The 19,159-nt window shown below is 47.8% G+C and overlaps 1 protein-coding gene across 3 annotated transcripts; it reads right to left on the reverse strand.

The window, feature by feature from the left end:
• Nucleotides 1-866: 866 nt before the first annotated feature.
• LOC310650493 (uncharacterized protein) lies at nucleotides 867-10,105 on the reverse strand. 3 transcript variants are annotated; one of them, XM_083380045.1, is made up of 9 exons: nucleotides 9,854-10,105; nucleotides 8,989-9,075; nucleotides 7,900-8,294; nucleotides 7,196-7,322; nucleotides 6,980-7,096; nucleotides 5,255-5,494; nucleotides 4,204-4,299; nucleotides 3,747-3,821; nucleotides 867-2,887 (listed from the first exon to the last, which is right to left on the reverse strand). In XM_083380045.1, exons 3-9 carry the CDS (start codon nucleotides 8,218-8,220, stop codon nucleotides 2,082-2,084), a joined length of 1,782 nt encoding a protein of 593 aa, XP_083236171.1. In that variant the 5' UTR covers nucleotides 8,221-8,294; nucleotides 8,989-9,075; nucleotides 9,854-10,105; the 3' UTR covers nucleotides 867-2,081. The 3 variants fall into 3 exon arrangements, with proteins under 3 accessions (XP_083236171.1, XP_083236173.1, XP_083236172.1); XM_083380047.1 differs by lacking the exon at nucleotides 8,989-9,075; XM_083380046.1 differs by lacking the exon at nucleotides 9,854-10,105 and having other exon boundaries at nucleotides 8,989-9,054.
• Between the last annotated feature and the right edge of the window lie 9,054 nt (nucleotides 10,106-19,159).

The following is a 19,159-nucleotide window of genomic DNA, read 5'->3' on the forward strand; positions in this document are numbered from 1 at the left end:
GATATTTGCCTGTCTCTCAATTATGATCTCAGAGGAACCACCACTTAAAGTTCATTTAAACAAAGTAATCCCCAGACTCATGGCCTTCCAAATCTTGGAAATCAGCTCTGTCTTTCATCGAAGGATCCATTCCGTCATCCTGAAATGTTTATTCTGAAACATCTTGTCAGGACATGGCCAGGGTGAAAACGGGAAAAGCACCTTAAAGTGCCACTATAAAGAACTCTAGAGACAGGCATGAAAAATGGTGCAAGGTCTGAAAGACAATATCTCAGGAGAGATTGGAGGAACTGAACATGTACAGCCTGGAGAACAGAACGGAAAGGGGAGACATGACTGAAATGTTTAAATATATTAAGGATGTGAATAAGGTTCTGGAAGGCAGCATTTACAATATTAAGCAAAAATCAAGAACACAAAGGCATAGTCTTAAACTGACAGGAGGAAAGTTCAAAAGTAATGTTAGAAAGGATTACTCCACAGAAATAGTCGTGGAAGCTTGGAACCAACAGCCAGCATGGGCCAATTGTCAGTAAAGATTTTAAACGTGCTTAGGATAAATATGTCCGTCACCTGACAAAATAATTAAAAAACAAATACATTGAAACAAAAATAACAAAAAAACTCAGAAGAGCAGACTCGATGGACCACTCGGTCTTTTTCTGCAGTTTCTATGTTTCTATCTGCCAGCCTTGCCGATACCCAAGACTAGAGCAGTTGATAGTACAAACTGCTAAGATTTTATTGGCAAACTCCAACTGAATTTGAAGCTAGTAAGTTTAGCACTTTGAGTAGGCCACAGGAGTAAAATAAAATGAAAGTTCTAAATTAGGAAGATGTGTAAAAAATACCACAAAATCCAAATCCAGTATTTTGGAGGGAAGTAACCATTTAATGACGAAGCAAATATTAAACACTCACAAAAGCAATGAAGTACTTGATGGAGGCAAGTTGACTGATTTCCTCCATACCATAAAGCAGCTTCTTCAGTCAAATCAACCAAACTACCATCACCCTGAAAAAGTATGGTTTGGTATATTTCTCAAATGAGGAACAGCCTTTAGGAAAATAATGGATTAAAAGCAAAAAAATCATGAGGGGAATAAGCACACAGTATAATCTTTTAGCATACAATGAATCGAAACCTCTTAGTGACTGCTTCAGGAAAAAAAATATATAACAACTCCAGAAGTGAAAACGCTAATATATTCTTCCTGATGTGGAGTAAAAAAATAAAGCCACCTTCTGCAACCTGAAATCCTCAGGATATGTTGGATTACATCACATACATCCAGCCCACTTTGCTGTTGTCTAACACATATGGAAAAGCTCAGACCAAGGAAAGCGGAAACATAGCATAGGAAGAATACTGAGTATTTATAAATGTGCGATAGCAAAATCAGAAAATATTTCACAGATTATATATCCAGATTTAGTTTAGAGCTTGTTTTTCAGCCATTTACTACCCGACCATTATTAAACTTTTCGGGAATATTTTTTCTACAGTGGTTACGGTAATCTATCATGAGAATGTCCCGACAGACCAAGTGATAAGAATTCTCTATGAAGAGGGCCTTGAGAGCGAAAACAAAAAGGTGACTTGGATAAGTGGATGGCAATAGTAGCAGTCCAATTGCCACAAGCTCTTCTCCTATGCATGCCTAAGAAGCAAACCTATTTTACAGATAGCAAAGCAGCCCTCACACAATGTAAGAGGTCGCAATTTCCAACACTTACTGAACGGTCAAAAGGACACTGCCCATCTGCTCACAAGAAAAATCAAATTTGGATGTACTGGGGGAAGGGGAGATTCAGAGACTGCAGGTAAGAAGTTAAAGAAGCATCTTCTATATTCCATTGCTAATAGGAGCAGGAGATCATCTTATTCCACAGCAAAAACATCCTTTCCAACCCAGAGCTGCCTAATCCTAGAAAATGAGGAGGACTCCCATACTATCACCATATATCCGAGTGCATTCCTTCATACTTTTTCTCAACTGCCTTAAAGAAGAGGAATCCACAAAAATAATCTTTGCATCTGATTTTTTTATATATGTACTTGGGAGACAGCCAAACGAGGGCTAAGAGCTACCTTTGCCTGGCTTCTTGGCATTTTTAACAGTCACTGAGTCAGACCCCTGAACCTGGCAAGAAGTATTACACTTCTTGCAGTGATACAACTGGGCCCCAGTATGCTTCAGCAACCCCTTGTAAGATAGCCATGAGCCACAGATATGGCAGCGGCGACTCCTTGTCCGGCTATGATTTTGAAGGTGTTCCAACAGTAAGCCTTCATGGACAAAAGTTCGGTCGCACTGAGCACACCGGAAAGGCCAGTCTTCTGAGTGCATTCGCTTGTGTTCAGCCAATGCTGCCGGATCGGTAAAGTAAACGCTGCACTCGACGCACCGGCAAACCTGGCCTGGAGCATGAGATAGCTGGTGCTGGTCAAACGCTGCTGTGTCCAAAAATGTTCTGTTGCAGGCGGAACAATGCAATGGCCAGTCCACTGCGTGAACACGCTCGTGCACCGTCAACGCCTTTTGGCTTGAGAAACACAAATTACATTCGGTACAATGGAACTGTGTCCCAGGTACATGGATTAGCAAGTGCTGGGACAGCTGTCCCTCAAAAGCAAAACTCCGATTGCATTCTGTGCACTGGAATTTCCGTTTGCGGCTATACTGGTGATCAGTCAAGGTCTCCTGGTGCGCAGCGTTATTAGTGCATCTGCCACACTGAACAAGGCATCCTTTTGCATAGGCATCTTTCTGCTCAGGGTCATCTGTGGCATCGTGCAGAAGAGCATTTCTACAGGCCATCAAGGATGTTGGCGTCTTCTGTCCCTCTTCCTCTTCAACAGACTGTAGTAGCAATGGGTGCCCAGCTAAGGCAAAAAGGAACCACTCTTTAAGGGGGGAAAAAAGCCCTATCCACGGTTCAAAAGATTTCAGTTTAGAAACCAAAGTCGGAAAAAGGAGATGTTCTACAATTCGCTCTTAGCTGAAGGACAAAAAACAGGTAATGAAAGCGTCTATGAATACATTACAGGTACTCCTTGGGCCATGACAACAATTGAGACTGGAATTCTCATCACCGAGTGATAAATTGTGACATCATTTGACCAAATCACTTAATAACAGCGACCCCAGCAGTCCTGATTGTCATTGTAACTTCAGGACTGCACAGTTAAGTCGGAAGAGGTGGGAGTCGCAAGCAAGGACAGTTGGGGACGGCATGAGTGCCACAGATGGCCGTTTGGGAGCAGAAGTGAGTTGGTGGGGACTGCAGGCAGATTATGTTGGTAGAGGGGTACTGCAGATGGGCACATGCTGTGGAATGCGATGGAGCGCAAAAGATCCCTGGGATCTCCATAATGGGGTTCCTCAGGAGAAATGTGGCAGGCGTGACCTTCCTGGCCGGCTTTCCCATTTACTTTGCTTGTGGGAAGCCAGCAAAGCAGCTTCCAAATGGAGACTGTGTCACCACAAGATGCTGCAACAGCTAAAATTTCAAGTACCATTTGTTCAGTGCCTCGTAACTTCAAACAGTCGCTCAACAAGAGGTCATAACCCAAGGACTACCTGTATTTGTTAGTAACATTTTCAAGGTGCAACCCCAAAAAATGTTAGACTTACCATGTGGAATTCATTCTCTACATCATTAAGGACTAAATACTCCAATTGTAGGAAAGCCTGGTTATGCTAAAGAATTGCCGTACTTTGCCATTATTATCCAGCACTTACCAAGCGAAGCCAAACTCTCCTGATCCTCGACGCACAACTCCTCTTCTTGTTTAATGGTGACTGCAACAGGTGGATCTGTGCACAAGAGATGCAAATCAGAAAGTTCTACTCTGCTTCACCTCCCCAGACCCCAGTGCAGCAGGCAGAGGGTCTTCCATGAGCTCTCAGAGGAAACCAAAGTAGCTTGAAACACTCGTAGGTTCCACTTTCTCCCTGCCACAATTTCAATTGTCCAAGAGGCCAAAGCATTGCTTGTCAAGCCATTCTTTGTTCTCCCACTCCACATTTTTAAAACAGAACACCATGAAGAAAATGCCAAATCCATTTCAAAGTAATCACCTAAGAGTATAACCGGTAGTAACGAAGGACAGCAATTTGAATTTCTGGAATATTCCACTCACCCTCAATTAAGGTTCCCAGGAATACCACAAATTTCCACTATTATTATTACACTCACATTCATCACTGCCGGGGCTTCCAGGAGACCATGGTTCCTCCTTAATGTGCAGTTCTTCTTTTTCTTCCTTAATATTATGTCGAACAATCTGATATTCTTTGCAGAATAAAGAAAATTACACCCCAAGAGTTTTTTCAACCAGCAATCAAACAACAATAGCTTTTTATTTGATATGACTTACAGTTTACCATTGTGCATATGTATTATGATGATGATGATGATGATGATATTCTGGGATCAAATTAGATTTCCTACCTCAAGATCCTAAAAGAGCTGCCTCCATTGCAGTTTGGCCTAAATGCTTAAGAAAAAAAAAAAAAAGATCTGCGCAAAGTTATTCCTCTAGGAAGGTTCTGACCTAAAAGCAGGACTAAGTGGTGGACAAATTGATAAAGACCAAGTATTTTTAAAACATGATAAATCATCGCTTGGTTAAAAATATGTTTTCCTGGCCAAGAAAAAAAGCAAATGTTGCCTCAAGAGCTGAAGAAGTTTCTTGAAATGTCTTCAAAGAAAAACAAGAAAGTCCAGTTGCCTCGTGAAAAAAGCACCTTTGGGAAAAAAATGTTGCCACATTTTTCCATCCAATCGGGAATCCAAGGAAGCAAAGGAGATGTAACAACATAAAAACCAGAAGACTGGATCAGGCTAACAACTATTTTGCAAAAGGGCAAGCACTTCTAGAAAGCTTGCAAGCAAACAACCTTCTTCCATTATTGTTGCCTGGAAGCCATTATCAAAAATATGGCATCTCTGCTTCTGGGCAACCAGCGATAATTGGATCCTCCATTAATTTCTCCAATCTTTTAAAAATGATATTAAAATTGGTGGCTATTGTCATATCCGATAGCAAATTTCATAGGTGAACTAGGATCTCTTCCCACCTGGCAGGTCCACACCTGAATACAAACTGCCAACTTTGGGGACAGGATCGGATAAACTTGCCATCTCATAAGTGGATTTGTTTTTATGATTTGTTACATTACCCCACAAAAGGATGTGGGTCGACGGCAGGAGGCTCTGCGGGCAAATATTAAGGAACAAAACTCACCAAGGCCAGCACTATCAATGAAGCTCATTTCATAGCAATTCTCTTGCTCAACAAACAGATTACTCTCTTCCTCAGCTTCTCCATCTCCAGAAGAAGCGTCTGCTACATCAGCAAACAGGTTGGTTTCTTCCTCAGCTTCTCCATCCCCAGAAGCATCATCTGCTACATCAACAAACGGGTTAGTTCCTTCCTCCACCTCTCCATCTCCAGAAGAAACCTCTGCCACATCCACAGGGGAAGCTGCACACACAAGAGATAAAAAACCACAACAACCAAGATTAACAAATAGAAGAGAATACTTGAATCCAAGAACTGTTTGGTTTTTGCTTGTTTTCTCGCAGATGTTTCATTACCTGACTTGGTAACATCATTGGTATTGGAAGGGTCTGCTCTGTTTATACAAGGAGTCCTTAATTTACAATGATAATCGAGCCTGGAATTATGGTTGTAAATTGTGGTGGCTGTTAAGCAGGCCACTCCACATTTTTTGCGACAACTCTTAAGCTAACACCGTAGTCATGTTGCGAAGGCCCCAGTCAATAAATGAATACATTTTACTTAACAGGCGCTTTTTGCCAGAAACCAGGAGCGAACGCTGGAAACTAGCAAAAAACCCCACCAAAATTCCCATAATTGCAAGCTAATTACCAAGTACCCAAAAATTGATTGTGTGACCACGGGGAAGGCACAGTCCTCGGCACTCCAGAGCAAATCGGAAGTAGCTCTGAAGAGGTCTATTGTAATTGCTAAGTGACTGGTTGTTAAGAGAGGACTACCTGTATAGAATAGCTTCTCTGGCCAGTGTGGGGGGATATGGTTTTCTCCCAAATGAGGGAGTACAAAGGGCAAAACACTTCCCTCTTCCAACACTGCAAGGCATGTTACTGCAATATCCAATATCTCCAAAGAAGAGGGAGCCAAGCTATTCTCCAAAGCACCTGAAGGCAGGACAAGAAGCAACGGATGGAAACTCATCGAGGAGAGAAGCAACCTGGAACTAAGGAGAAACTTCCTGACAGTTAGAACAATTAACCAGTGGAACAACCTGCCTCCAGAAGCTGTGGATGCTCCAAGACTGGACAGCCATTTGTCTGAAATGGTATAGGGTTTCTTGCCTGAGCAGGGGGCTGGACTAGATAACCTCCAAGGTCTCTACCAACTTTGTTATTATTATTATTATTAGAGAGCACACCCTTCTCCCTTCCAGCACTGATGATGTACCCTAGTTGGACCAAGAAATGTCTGCAAGAAAACAACCAAACTGAGAGAGCACCAAGAATCCCACAATCCTCACCCTCCTCCCATACTCTTCTAGTGGTTACCTAATTGGGTCATGAGATGTCTGCGAGAAACAACCCAGCTTGGACAGCACCAAGGACGCAACCGATTAACAAATGTGTTAACAGCCTCAGCTTCTGTAATCGTCCATTCCATCAGAAGCACAAGGTAGTCTCCTGAACGAGGGGCATTTACTTTTATTATGCCTTCTTTTAACGCATACCTGCCAACATAATCTAAGCCCATAGATTGCTGCGACGGGAAAGCGAAGAGTCAAGAATGAAGTAAAAATACAAGCTCAGGCCGTGCTATAAGGAAGCCGCAAAACTGCAGTCCAGAAAGTGACGTGGATTGCTCTTCTCTTCCCACCAAAAACCAATCCAGCGATAAACTGGGAAGAACCATTTGGGAATTAGAAAGCTTCGTCTGCCGGCGCCATTAACACACCTGTGCAGCTGGGATCTTTAGGTATCTCCCTATTCTCCAAGACTTCTGATTCCTCCATGCGCACTTCCTCCCCTTGTTCCATCTGGGATAGGATATCAGGCTTGGAAATGGCATGATCTACCACAGGAAAGGAGAACAGGTTGTTAGGAAACCTGGGCAACCAAGTGCACGGAGGATAACTCGATCAACGTATAGACAAGAGATCAAAGTCCTCACCCAGCGAGACCAGCATGTCGTAGTTGCTCCTCATGACGGTTCTATACAGCTCTCTCTGCCATTCTTCTAAGTTCCTCCATTCCTGCTCGTTGAAGTGGACTGAAGTGTCACTGAAGTTCAAGGGCACCTAGAAAAGCAAGACGGCTAAAAAAAAATCACCGTGCATGTTCCATCAAGTCAACCCCATTTCCCTTCTCCTGCATTTTTATATTAGATCCTAAGCTAAATGCTAACCTTCTCTTCCGTTCTAAAATGCGTTTGTATGGCCATCCACTCCCTCTTACTGACCCCTAGGCAGCTTGCAAAAATTTAAAATTACCAGCTTTTAAACAAGCAGCTTACAGAATGTAAAAGTCTAAATCACTCCAGCCGTTGTCATTTTTTCCTTCCAGTCATAAACTGGAGAGTGGACGATCTTCCTCTTTTCAACTAGCTAGTCTGCCTTGTTCCAAAATCGGAGTGAATTGTGATCCACGCCAAAGAAACCATGGCTTCTCGTTGTAATTTGGGGGAGATAAAACTATACAGCTAACTGAATGCCACAGAATTTATCTCTCCGGCTGAGCTGTAAGGCTCAAAGTAGAATGAAACTTTGCTGATGGTTCATTTGCAAGCCCGGTCACGCTTTGTAGCCTCCTCCCAAACCGTTTCTGCTGAGTCCCGACTCTGCTCTGAATCAGGCCACTCCAGTGGGACAGAGTTACCTTGGGGATTTCTCCTTTAAATCCTGGAGGAAATCGCAAGATCCAGAAGTTCTGGTTCTTCAACAGACTCTCGAGGTTCTCCAGCCTCCGCTGCAACAGGTTGTTCTCTTCTAAGATGGTCCCCAACACGGCCAGCTTGCTCTCCAGCTGGCTCCCCATTTCCATCACGGCTTTCTCACAGCCCATCCACTTCTGCTCGGCCGCCACCATCCTCTGCTCAAGATGGAGTAACTGGGCATTGGGGGACTCCATTGTGGCCTCTTTGGCTTCTCCTGCAGACATGACGGACCCAGCAGATGCTTCCGAGTTCCTGACCTTCATTTCCCCATCACACACCGGTTTAAAGTCTCTCAAGGCAGGAAGGAGGCCTTGCACTCCACCGCTCGCGTTCCAGGCTGGAAGGAAGGAGGAATTTGCACCGAACTCTTCTCCACCCAATTCAGACCCGCACCGTTTCAAGAATTGCAAAGTTCAGCTCTGCTACTTGTCACCCGCTGCTAAGGTTTACCTATCTGTATTCTGCTTGAGGAGCTTAAAGTCATCCTGGGTTTTCCAGTTCCTACCGTTTAGATAAAGTTTCTAGTCCTCATGGCTGGACATTATCTCGTTAACATTCGAGAAACATTTGAAAGGGCATACTACCAGCGTAACCACATAAACCTCACATCACGTTTCTAACTCTCTTCACTCAGAAAATACAACACCGTTTAAATCATCTGACCCCCCACCAGCAGTGTTCCCAAAGGCTGGGGGAACTACAATTCCCATTGGCCATCCACTACAACGGCAAAGGACTTGAGAATGCTCTGTTGAGTAAAACAGAACAGAGTATTTCATTTGGCCAAGTGTGATTAAGACACACGAGGAATTTGTCTCCGGTGCAATTGAGTCCCGAGTCCTTCGGGAGATAGGGCGGGATATAAATCCCATTAATAAATAAATAAAATAAACTGAAGCGAGGGAGAAAGGCTCAAGCGAGATCTGGCTTCAACTTCACTCCCTCGCCCAAGCCTACAACGACAGGGCTGTCGAAGGGGAAAACTGTGGGTCACGCGGGATAGAAACCCCCCAAGGACCAACGATACCTACCTTTATTTTTCCTTCTCGGCAAATGACGGCGGAAAGTATGGCAGGAAAAAAAAAAAAAGAAGCCCGGTCGAAACTTAGACCTTTGAGCTGTTTGCAAATGGAGGAGAGAGAGGGGGAAAAAAAGAAAAGAAAAAAGAGGCAGGCTGAAAAAAAAAAAACGAAGCTGTGTTTTTTTTTTCCCCCCTCCCCTCCAGAAGAACCCCACAATTTCCTTGGCTTGCGACCGACGCCTCCTAGCTGAACGACCAAGCGGACCCTCCCAAATTTTTCTCCCGTGGGGAAGTTGATCTTGGAGGTCTTCTCGTCCAGCCCCACCCGAGGCAGAAATGCTGGGACGACGTCTCCCCCCAAATCCAACCCACACCCCCCAAAAAAAGGCTCCCAAAAGGGGGGAAAGGGAAGGAAAAGGTCTGGACTCGGTCGGAAGAGCGAGGACCGACCCTGCAGGGCAGAGGAGGAAATTTCCTAGCCCAAAACGCGCACTTCCAGCCCCCCCCGGGCGCGCGTATTTCCGGGAAAAGCCAGGCCAGGCTGCAACCGGGCGGGGTTCCCGCGCCGAGGAAGGGGCTGGGTCCCCTCGAGGTCCGTTAGACGAGCCCTTTGAGGGTGGGGGCGGGGGGAGCTCCGGCAGAGGAACCCCTCCCCCTCCCCAGTTCATCCAGCGACGGCGGACCCGCGAACGGCGCCGGCGAACGATCCCCCCACCCCCGCCTTGGCCCAGCGCGGAGGATGCTGGGAAGCAGGCGGAGGGCGCCCGGTTGCCGACCCCGTCGACCGCCGGGAGGGGACCCACCCCCCCCCCTCCCTCGGGATTCCTGACCGCTCCGGGTCCCCCCCCCCCACCCGCTCCGCCATTTTGCGCTACCTGGATGCGCGCAAGCCCCCCCCCCCCTTCGACGCTCCCGCGGGGCCGCCTTTGTCTCGACTGCCGCAACGCCGCCGCGCACTCGGCAGAGAGAGAGAGAGAGAGAGAGAGAGAAGGCTGGCCACGCTGCCGCGCATGCGCCGGAGCGGGAGAGCGAATCGAGGCGGCGCCCGGGAAAGAGCGTCTCTCTCTCTTTTTTTTTTTTTTTTTGTGATAGAGGTCGGGAGCGCCGCCCTGCCGGCCGGGAAGAATCCAGAACGCTCCTGAAACACGCACTTCAACTCCCAGAATTCCTGAGCCAGCTACTCTGTGTTTCCAAGCTGAGCTTTGCTGGCTGAGGAAATCTGGGAGTTGAAGTCCACAAGTCATAAAAGGGCCGAGTTTGAAGACCCCTGGCTCTAGGGCAGGGGGTAGGCAAGCTCGGCTCTTTGGTGACTCGTGCGCTTCGACTCCCAGAATTCCTCAGCCAGCCTAGCTCCGCTTGGAAACACAGCTTTGGTGGCTGAGGAATTCTGGGAGTCGAAGTCCACGAGTCATAAAAAGGGCCGAGTTTGAAGACCCCTGGTCTAGGGCAGGGGGTAGGCAAGCTCGGCTCTTTGGTGACTCATGCACTTCAACTCCCAGAATTCCTCAGCCAGCCTAGCTCAGCTTGGAAACACAGCACGGCTGGCTGAGGAATTCTGGGAGTTGAAGTCCACGAGTCATAAAAGGGCCGAGTTTGAAGACCCCTGGTCTAGGGCAGGGGGTAGGCAAGCTCGGCTCTTTGATGACTCGTGCACTTCGACTCCCAGAATTCCTCAGCCAGCCTAGCTCAGCTTGGAAACACAGCACAGCTGGCTCAGGAATTCTGGGAGTTGAAGTCCACGAGTCCTAAAAGGGCCAAGTTTGAAGACCCCTGGTCTAGGGCAGGGGGTAGGCAAGCTCGGCTCTTTGATGACTCGTGCGCTTCGACTCCCAGAATTCCTGAGCCAGCCTAGCTCCGCTTGGAAACATAGCACAGCTGGCTGAGGAATTCTGGGAGTTGAAGTCCACGAGTCCTAAAAGGGCCAAGTTTGAAGACCCCTGGTCTAGGGCAGGGGGTAGGCAAGCTCGGCTCTTTGATGACTCGTGCGCTTCGACTCCCAGAATTCCTCAGCCAGCCTAGCTCCGCTTGGAAACACAGCTTTGGTGGCTGAGGAATTCTGGGAGTCGAAGTCCACGAGTCATAAAAAGGGCCGAGTTTGAAGACCCCTGGTCTAGGGCAGGGGGTAGGCAAGCTCGGCTCTTTGATGACTCGTGCGCTTCGACTCCCAGAATTCCTCAGCCAGCCTAGCTCAGCTTGGAAACATAGCATAGCTGGCTGAGGAATTCTGGGAGTTGAAGTCCACGAGTCATAAAAGGGCAGAGTTTGAAGACCCCTGGTCTAGGGCAGGGGGTAGGCAAGCTCGGCTCTTTGATGACTCGTGCGCTTCGACTCCCAGAATTCCTCAGCCAGCCTAGCTCCGCTTGGAAACACAGCACAGCTGGCTCAGGAATTCTGGGAGTTGAAGTCCACGAGTCATAAAAGGACCAAGTTTGAAGACCCCTGGTCTAGGGCATGGGGTAGGCAAGCTTGGCTCTTTGATGACTCATGCACTTCGACTCCCAGAATTCCTCAGCCAGCCTAGCTCAGCTTGGAAACACAGCATAGCTGGCTGAGGAATTCTGGGAGTTGAAGTCCACGAGTCATAAAAGGACCAAGTTTGAAGACCCCTGGTCTAGGGCAGGGGGTAGGCAAGCTCGGCTCTTTGATGACTCGTGCACTTCGACTCCCAGAATTCCTTAGCCAGCCTAGCTCCGCTTGGAAACACAGCACAGCTGGCTCAGGAATTCTGGGAGTTGAAGTCCACGAGTCATAAAAGGGCCAAGTTTGAAGACCCCTGGTCTAGGGCAGGGGTAGGCAAGCTCGGCTCTTTTAGGACTCATGCACTTCGACTCCCAGAATTCCTGAGCCAGCCTAGCTCAGCTTGGAAACACAGCACAGCTGGCTCAGGAATTCTGGGAGTTGAAGTCCACAAGTCATAAAAGGACCGAGTTTGAAGACCCCTGGTCTAGGGCAGGGGTAGGCAAGCTCGGCTCTTTTAGGACTCATGCATTTCGACTCCCAGAATTCCTCAGCCAGCCTGGCTCAGCTTGGAAACACAGCACAGCTGGCTGAGGAATTCTGGGAGTTGAAGTCCACGAGTCCTAAAAGGGCCAAGTTTAAAGACCCCTGGTCTAGGGCAGGGGGTAGGCAAGCTCGGCTCTTTGATGACTCGTGCGCTTCGACTCCCAGAATTCCTCAGCCAGCCTAGCTCAGCTTGGAAACATAGCATAGCTGGCTGAGGAATTCTGGGAGTTGAAGTCCACGAGTCATAAAAGGGCCGAGTTTGAAGACCCCTGGTCTAGGGCAGGGGGTAGGCAAGCTCGGCTCTTTGATGACTCGTGCGCTTCGACTCCCAGAATTCCTCAGCCAGCCTAGCTCAGCTTGGAAACATAGCATAGCTGGCTGAGGAATTCTGGGAGTTGAAGTCCACGAGTCATAAAAGGGCCGAGTTTGAAGACCCCTGGTCTAGGGCAGGGGGTAGGCAAGCTCGGCTCTTTGATGACTCGTACACTTCGACTCCCAGAATTCCTCAGCCAGCCTAGCTCCGCTTGGAAACACAGCACAGCTGGCTGAGGAATTCTGGGAGTTGAAGTCCACAAGTCATAAAAGGACCAAGTTTGAAGACCCCTGGTCTAGGGCAGGGGGTAGGCAAGCTCGGCTCTTTGATGACTCATGCACTTCGACTCCCAGAATTCCTCAGCCAGCCTAGCTCAGCTTGGAAACACAGCACAGCTGGCTGAGGAATTCTGGGAGTTGAAGTCCACGAGTCCTAAAAGGGCCGAGTTTGAAGACCCCTGGTCTAGGGCAGGGGGTAGGCAAGCTCGGCTCTTTGATGACTCGTGCGCTTCGACTCCCAGAATTCCTCAGCCAGCCTAGCTCAGCTTGGAAACACAGCACAGCTGGCTGAGGAATTCTGGGAGTTGAAGTCCACGAGTCATAAAAGGGCCGAGTTTGAAGACCCCTGGTCTAGGGAAGGGGGTAGGCAAGCTCGGCTCTTTGGTGGCTCATGCACTTCGACTCCCAGAATTCCTCAGCCAGCCTAGCTCAGCTTGGAAACATAGCATAGCTGGCTGAGGAATTCTGGGAGTTGAAGTCCACGAGTCATAAAAGGGCCGAGTTTGAAGACCCCTGGTCTAGGGCAGGGGGTAGGCAAGCTCGGCTCTTTGATGACTCGTGCGCTTCGACTCCCAGAATTCCTCAGCCAGCCTAGCTCAGCTTGGAAACATAGCACAGCTGGCTGAGGAATTCTGGGAGTTGAAGTCCACGAGTCATAAAAGGACCAAGTTTGAAGACCCCTGGTCTAGGGCAGGGGGTAGGCAAGCTCGGCTTTGATGACTCGTGCACTTCGACTCCCAGAATTCCTTAGCCAGCCTAGCTCAGCTTGGAAACACAGCACAGCTGGCTGAGGAATTCTGGGAGTTGAAGTCCACGAGTCATAAAAGGGCCGAGTTTGAAGACCCCTGGTCTAGGGCATGGGGTAGGCAAGCTCGGCTCTTTGATGACTCATGCACTTCGACTCCCAGAATTCCTCAGCCAGCCTAGCTCAGCTTGGAAACACGGAAACATAGCACAGCTGGCTGAGGAATTCTGGGAGTTGAAGTCCACGAGTCATTAAAGGACCAAGTTTGAAGACCCCTGGTCTAGGGCAGGGGGTAGGCAAGCTCGGCTTTGATGACTCGTGCACTTCGACTCCCAGAATTCCTTAGCCAGCCTAGCTCAGCTTGGAAACACAGCACAGCTGGCTCAGGAATTCTGGGAGTTGAAGTCCACGAGTCATAAAAGGGCCGAGTTTGAAGACCCCTGGTCTAGGGCATGGGGTAGGCAAGCTCGGCTCTTTGATGACTCATGCACTTCGACTCCCAGAATTCCTCAGCCAGCCTAGCTCCGCTTGGAAACACAGCTTTGGTGGCTGAGGAATTCTGGGAGTTGAAGTCCACGAGTCATAAAAGGACCAAGTTTGAAGACCCCTGGTCTAGGGCATGGGGTAGGCAAGCTCGGCTCTTTGATGACTCGTGCGCTTCGACTCCCAGAATTCCTCAGCCAGCCTAGCTCAGCTTGGAAACACAGCACAGCTGGCTCAGGAATTCTGGGAGTTGAAGTCCACAAGTCATAAAAGGACCGAGTTTGAAGACCCCTGGTCTAGGGCAGGGGGTAGGCAAGCTCGGCTCTTTGATGACTCGTGCACTTCGACTCCCAGAATTCCTGAGCCAGCCTAGCTCCGCTTGGAAACACAGCATAGCTGGCTCAGGAATTCTGGGAGTTGAAGTGCACGAGTCACAAAAGAGCCGAGCTTGCCTCCCCCTGGTATATGGGGAATCTTCAGTCTTCCAGGTCATGGTGTCAGAATCCATTTATATCATATTCATAAATGGAATGTTTCAAACATTGTTCCATGGATTCTGCCGTCTCCCGAAGAGAAGAGAATAAATGTGTATTGAACCGGCAATAGGCATTTCAAAGGAAAGGAGAAGCCTTTTGAACTGGGGAAACAAAAGAGGGGGGGCTAGCATCTGGGTTGTGTCACGGAAGAGAGCAATAAACATGAAGGGTCCTAAGTTCCTTTTTCCCACGAGAGGGATGATACGAGAGGAAGGATGGGGGACTGACCAAATGGGGATTAAGGGGGGTCAAACCGGGAACTCTTTATAAGGGTTTACTTCACGGAAATATTAAGTCCTGTCTCGCTCCTACAACCAAGCATGTCATAGTAAAGATTCTTTTTGGAATAGATTTGACTCCAAGAATTTTGTCTTCCTAAGACGTGGTTTGGGGTGGGTCCTGACACATGGTTTGTTTTTGTATTTTTCAAGAGGGAACTGGACTTTCTTGGTTTCCCCTTTGGAGACGTTTCGCTTCTCATCCCAGAAGCTTCTTCAGCTCTGTCCGGATTTTTATTTTTTTTAATTTAATTTAATTTTATTTTTTATTTTATTTTAATCCCATTTATCTCCCGCCCTTCTCCGAAGACTCAGGGCGGCTTACAATCTAAAGCACAAATCAATGTGCTTAGCAATAGCCTTCATTCTATGTATATGCCTGCTTATTAGGGCTTTCGGGGGCCCCCCCAAGCGGTATTATTACAAAGTCAGCTTAATTGCCCCCAACAATCTGGGTCCTCATTTTAACCTACCTCGGAAGGATGGAAGGCTGAGTCAACCTTGAGCCTGGTGGGACTCGAACCTGCACTAATTTGCAGGCAGCTGGTGTTACTTAAGGAGGCATTAGCCCACTGCTCCACCAAGGCTCAAGGATGGTGAGGAAACGGAAGGATTTATACTCCTCGCAGACAGTTGGTCATTTGCATTTTTTTACAGAGCCGTTGAGGCCACTGGGAGCTTGGTCTGTGTCCTCAGGGTCGCCTGAGTGGTGCAAACGGGTGCGGAGGCCTTCTTGGCTGCGGGAGGTTTTCTGCCCTGGGTCCCTCCTGCGTCCAAGAAGGCGCCACACACCCCCCATTTGCACCACTCGGGTGACCTTAAGGACACGGAGAAGCCCCCAAGTGGGCTGAATGACCCTCTCAAACGAGGCAAATGACCAGAGGTTTCTTGGGTGAGAAGCGAAACCGTCTTCAAAGAGAAAAGGTTGACTCAGCCTTCCACCCTTCCCAGGTAGGTAAAATGAGGACCCAGATTGTTGGGGGCAATTAAGCTGACTTTGTAATAATGCCGCTTGGGGGGGCGACGAAAGCCCTAATAAGCAGGCATATACATAGAATGAAGGCTATTGCTAAGCACATTGGTTTGTGCTTTAAATTGTCAGCCGCCCTGAGTCTTCGGAGAAGGGCGGGATATAAATGGGATTAAAATAAAAATAAAATAAAAAAAAATAAAAAAACCAAGTCCAGTTGCCTCCTGGAAAAACAAGCACCTTTTTTCCCCACGAAGACCTCAGCCGAAAAGCTTCTGCTGCTCCGACTGGATGAAGGGAAATGGAAGAGTTTATACTCCTTGCAAGGCAGCTGGTCATTTGCATTCTGCAGTATCCTTCCCCCTCTGTTGAGAGAGGGCTGTTCGGTTTTGACCTAGATGGCCTCTTGGAGTCCACTTTGAAACCAGCCATCCTCTAGGTCCAAAATGCGGACTTTTGCCGTCTTCGAAAGAGTGGCTTTTGTCTCCCAAAGGCAGGTGGACTGCTGAATCTTATCCTGATCAGATAATAATAATAATAATAATAATAATAATAATAATAATAATAATAATAATAATAATAGTAATAATAATAATAATAATAATAATAATAATAATAATAATAATAATAATAATAATAAATAATAATAAAGTTGGAAGGTACCTTGGAGGTCATCTAGTCCAACCTTATGCTCAGGCAGGAAATCCTATACCATGTCCAGTATAATAATAATAATGATGATGATGATGATGATGATTTTGGAAGGGACCTTGGGGGTTATCTAGTCCATCTAGTTGGTTGCCGAGTGTCTGAATTTTGACCATGTGACCCCGGGATGCTACAACCGTCATAAATACGAGTCGGTTGCCAAGTGTCTGAATTTTGACCATGTGACCCTGGGACGCTACAACCGTCATAAATACGAGTCGGTTGCCAAGCGTCTGAATTTTCACCATGTGACCCTGGGACGCTACAACCGTCATAAATACGAGTCGGTTGCCTAGCATCTGAATTTTGACCATGTGACCCTGGGACGCTACAACCGTCATAAAGAGTCGGTTGCCAAGCATCTGAATGTTGATCAATCACGTGACCCCGGGATGCTACAACCGTCATAAATACGAGTCGGTTGCCTAGCGTCTGAATTTTGATCACGTGACCCTCTGACGCTACAACCGTCATAAATACAAGTCGGTTGCCTAGCATCTGAATTTTCACCATGTGACCCTGGGACGCTACAACCGTCATAAATAAAGAGTCGGTTGCCAAGCATCTGAATGTTGATCAATCACGTGAACCCGGGATGCTACAACCGTCATAAATACGAGTCGGTTGCCTAGCATCTGAATTTTGACCACGTGACCCTGGGACGCTACAACCGTCATAAATACGAGTCGGTTGCCTAGCGTCTGAATTTTCACCATGTGACCCTGGGACGCTACAACCGTCATAAATAAAGAGTCGGTTGCCAAGCATCTGAATTTTGATCAATCACGTGACCCCGGGATGCTACAACCGTCATAAATACGAGTCGGTTGCCTAGCATCTGAATTTTCACCATGTGACCCTGGGACGCTACAACCGTCATAAATACGAGTCGGTTGCCTAGCATCTGAATTTTGATCATGTGACCCTGGGACGCTACAACCGTCATAAATACGAGTCGGTTGCCAAGCGTCTGAATTTTGATCATGTGACCCTGGGACGCTACAACCGTCATAAATACGAGTCGGTTGCCAAGCGTCTGAATTTTGACCATGTGACCCACAAGAATGCTGCAACGGTTGTGTGAAAAACGGTGACAAGTCTGTTTTCAGTGCCGTTGTAACTTTGAACGGCCGCTAGACAATCTGTTGTAAGTTGAGGGGGCTATTTATATTAATAATTACCGACCGGCGAGCCTCTGGATGCCTTTAGCCCCAAGCATTATTTAAGACGTGGCATTGGTTGAGTATCTTGTCAATTTCAAGGTGGCGTTTTGGAACACATCAGCCTCTTCACAAACCTCAAGCTGTCGGATCTTGGAAGAACTGGCACCCGGCAAGACTGACAGCAGCTCACACCAGCTTGTGAGGTGGGACGCAGGTTAACACAAAGCAATTGGGAAAACACAATGGCCTGGGTTCACACAATCCCGTTAGCCAACCGGGCTGCCTTTGGACCCAACCCAACGTCTGCCTGGCAGAAGAGGCACGGGGGTCCCAGGCATCCATTTCCTGCAGGTTTTTGGGGTTTTTTTTTACAACTTTCAAAATTATCATTAAAAGATGAGAGTATTTGTAGCTCTGGGTTGAACTGCGGGGTGTCCTTGGAGCTCTGAGTTGGGTGGTTTTCTTGCAGACGTTTTGTGACCCAACTAGGGAACATCATCAGTGCTAGAAAGGAGAGGGTTTTGTGGAGAGGAGGAGGAGGAGGAGGACTGTGGGGTCCCTGGTGCTCTCTGAGCTGGGTGGTTTCCTTGCAGACGTTTCATGACCCAACTAGGGAACGTCATCAGTTCTAGAAGGGGGTGGGGATGGAGGAGGAGGAGGAGGAAGAGGAGGAGGAGGAGGAGGAGGAAGGACTATGAGGTCCTTGGTGTTCTTTGAGCTTAGTGGTTTTTTCGCAGACATTTCACGACCCAACTAGGGAACATCATCAGTGCTAGAAGGGAGAGGGGTTTGTAGAGAGGAGGAGGAGGAGGAAGACTGTGGGTCCTTGGAACTCTGAGTTTGGTGGTTTTCTTGCAGACATTTCATGACCCAACTAGGTAACATCATCAGTGTTAGAAGGGAGGAGGGGTTGCTCTAAGTGCCTTGCCCTGTCAAAGAGCCGAAGAGCCAGCGCTTGTCCGAGGACATCTCCGTGGTCATGTGGCCGGTATGACTAGACGCCAAAGGCGCACGGAACGCTGTTACCTTCCCACCGGAGTGGTCCCTATTTTTCTACTCGCATTTTTACGTGCTTTCGAACTGCTAGGTTGGCAGAAGCTGGGACGAGTAACAGGCGCTCACTCTGTTATGCGGCACTCGGGATTCGACCCGCCAAACTGCCGACCTTCTGATCGACAAGCTCAGCGTCCTAACCCACTGAGCCACCGCGTCCCTATATTATATTTATAGGGCCACCCAAATATATTCACAGCCCTCTTCCCTTTTTTTTTGGTCCTCTCGGCGGCCTTTTCTCCACCAAAATCAAAATACCTCGAACTACTTGCATCTGAATTCTGCATTTTTTCCCCCCCGGATCTTTATTCTCTGGGAGCTACCCTCAGATATAACAATAGCTCAACAAGAGAAGAAATGGTGGCCCGTCAGTGGTCAAAAGTGGGTGGCTGGAGAGCTGCTGCCTGAACGGGGAAGACAAGAGATTGAGGTCCATGGAAGCTGCCAGGGGAAGACATGGTCCCTCAGCCCACCAACTCACAGGACTGCAAGAAAAAAACGAGCACCGAGCACCGCAATGAAGTGTTGGTGAAGCGGCATATAAATAAAATCCAAGTGGGCTTCACATGGATATAGTATATCTACTCCGGCACTTTTAAGTTTCTCCCTTCTTTTTGTGCTTATCAAACTTTCAGGGAAAAGTGTGTGCGC

This window comes from Vipera ursinii, assembly GCF_947247035.1.
Source record: "Vipera ursinii genome assembly, contig: SUPER_Z_unloc_1, whole genome shotgun sequence".
NCBI classification, from domain to species: Eukaryota; Metazoa; Chordata; class Lepidosauria; order Squamata; family Viperidae; genus Vipera; species Vipera ursinii.

Excerpts from the sequence above, each read along its gene's own strand:
- LOC310650493 (XM_083380047.1), bottom strand. The coding sequence starts at position 8,220 with ATGAAGGTCAGGAACTCGGAAGCATCTGCTGGGTCCGTCATGTCTGCA. Across the intron at positions 4,300-5,254 it reads CATTGATAGTGCTGGCCTTG|AATATCAGATTGTTCGACAT; the intron begins GTGAGTTTTGTT and ends TATTCTGCAAAG. Across the intron at positions 2,888-3,746 it reads GGAGAGTTTGGCTTCGCTTG|CTGGGCACCCATTGCTACTA; the intron begins GTAAGTGCTGGA and ends TTTTTGCCTTAG.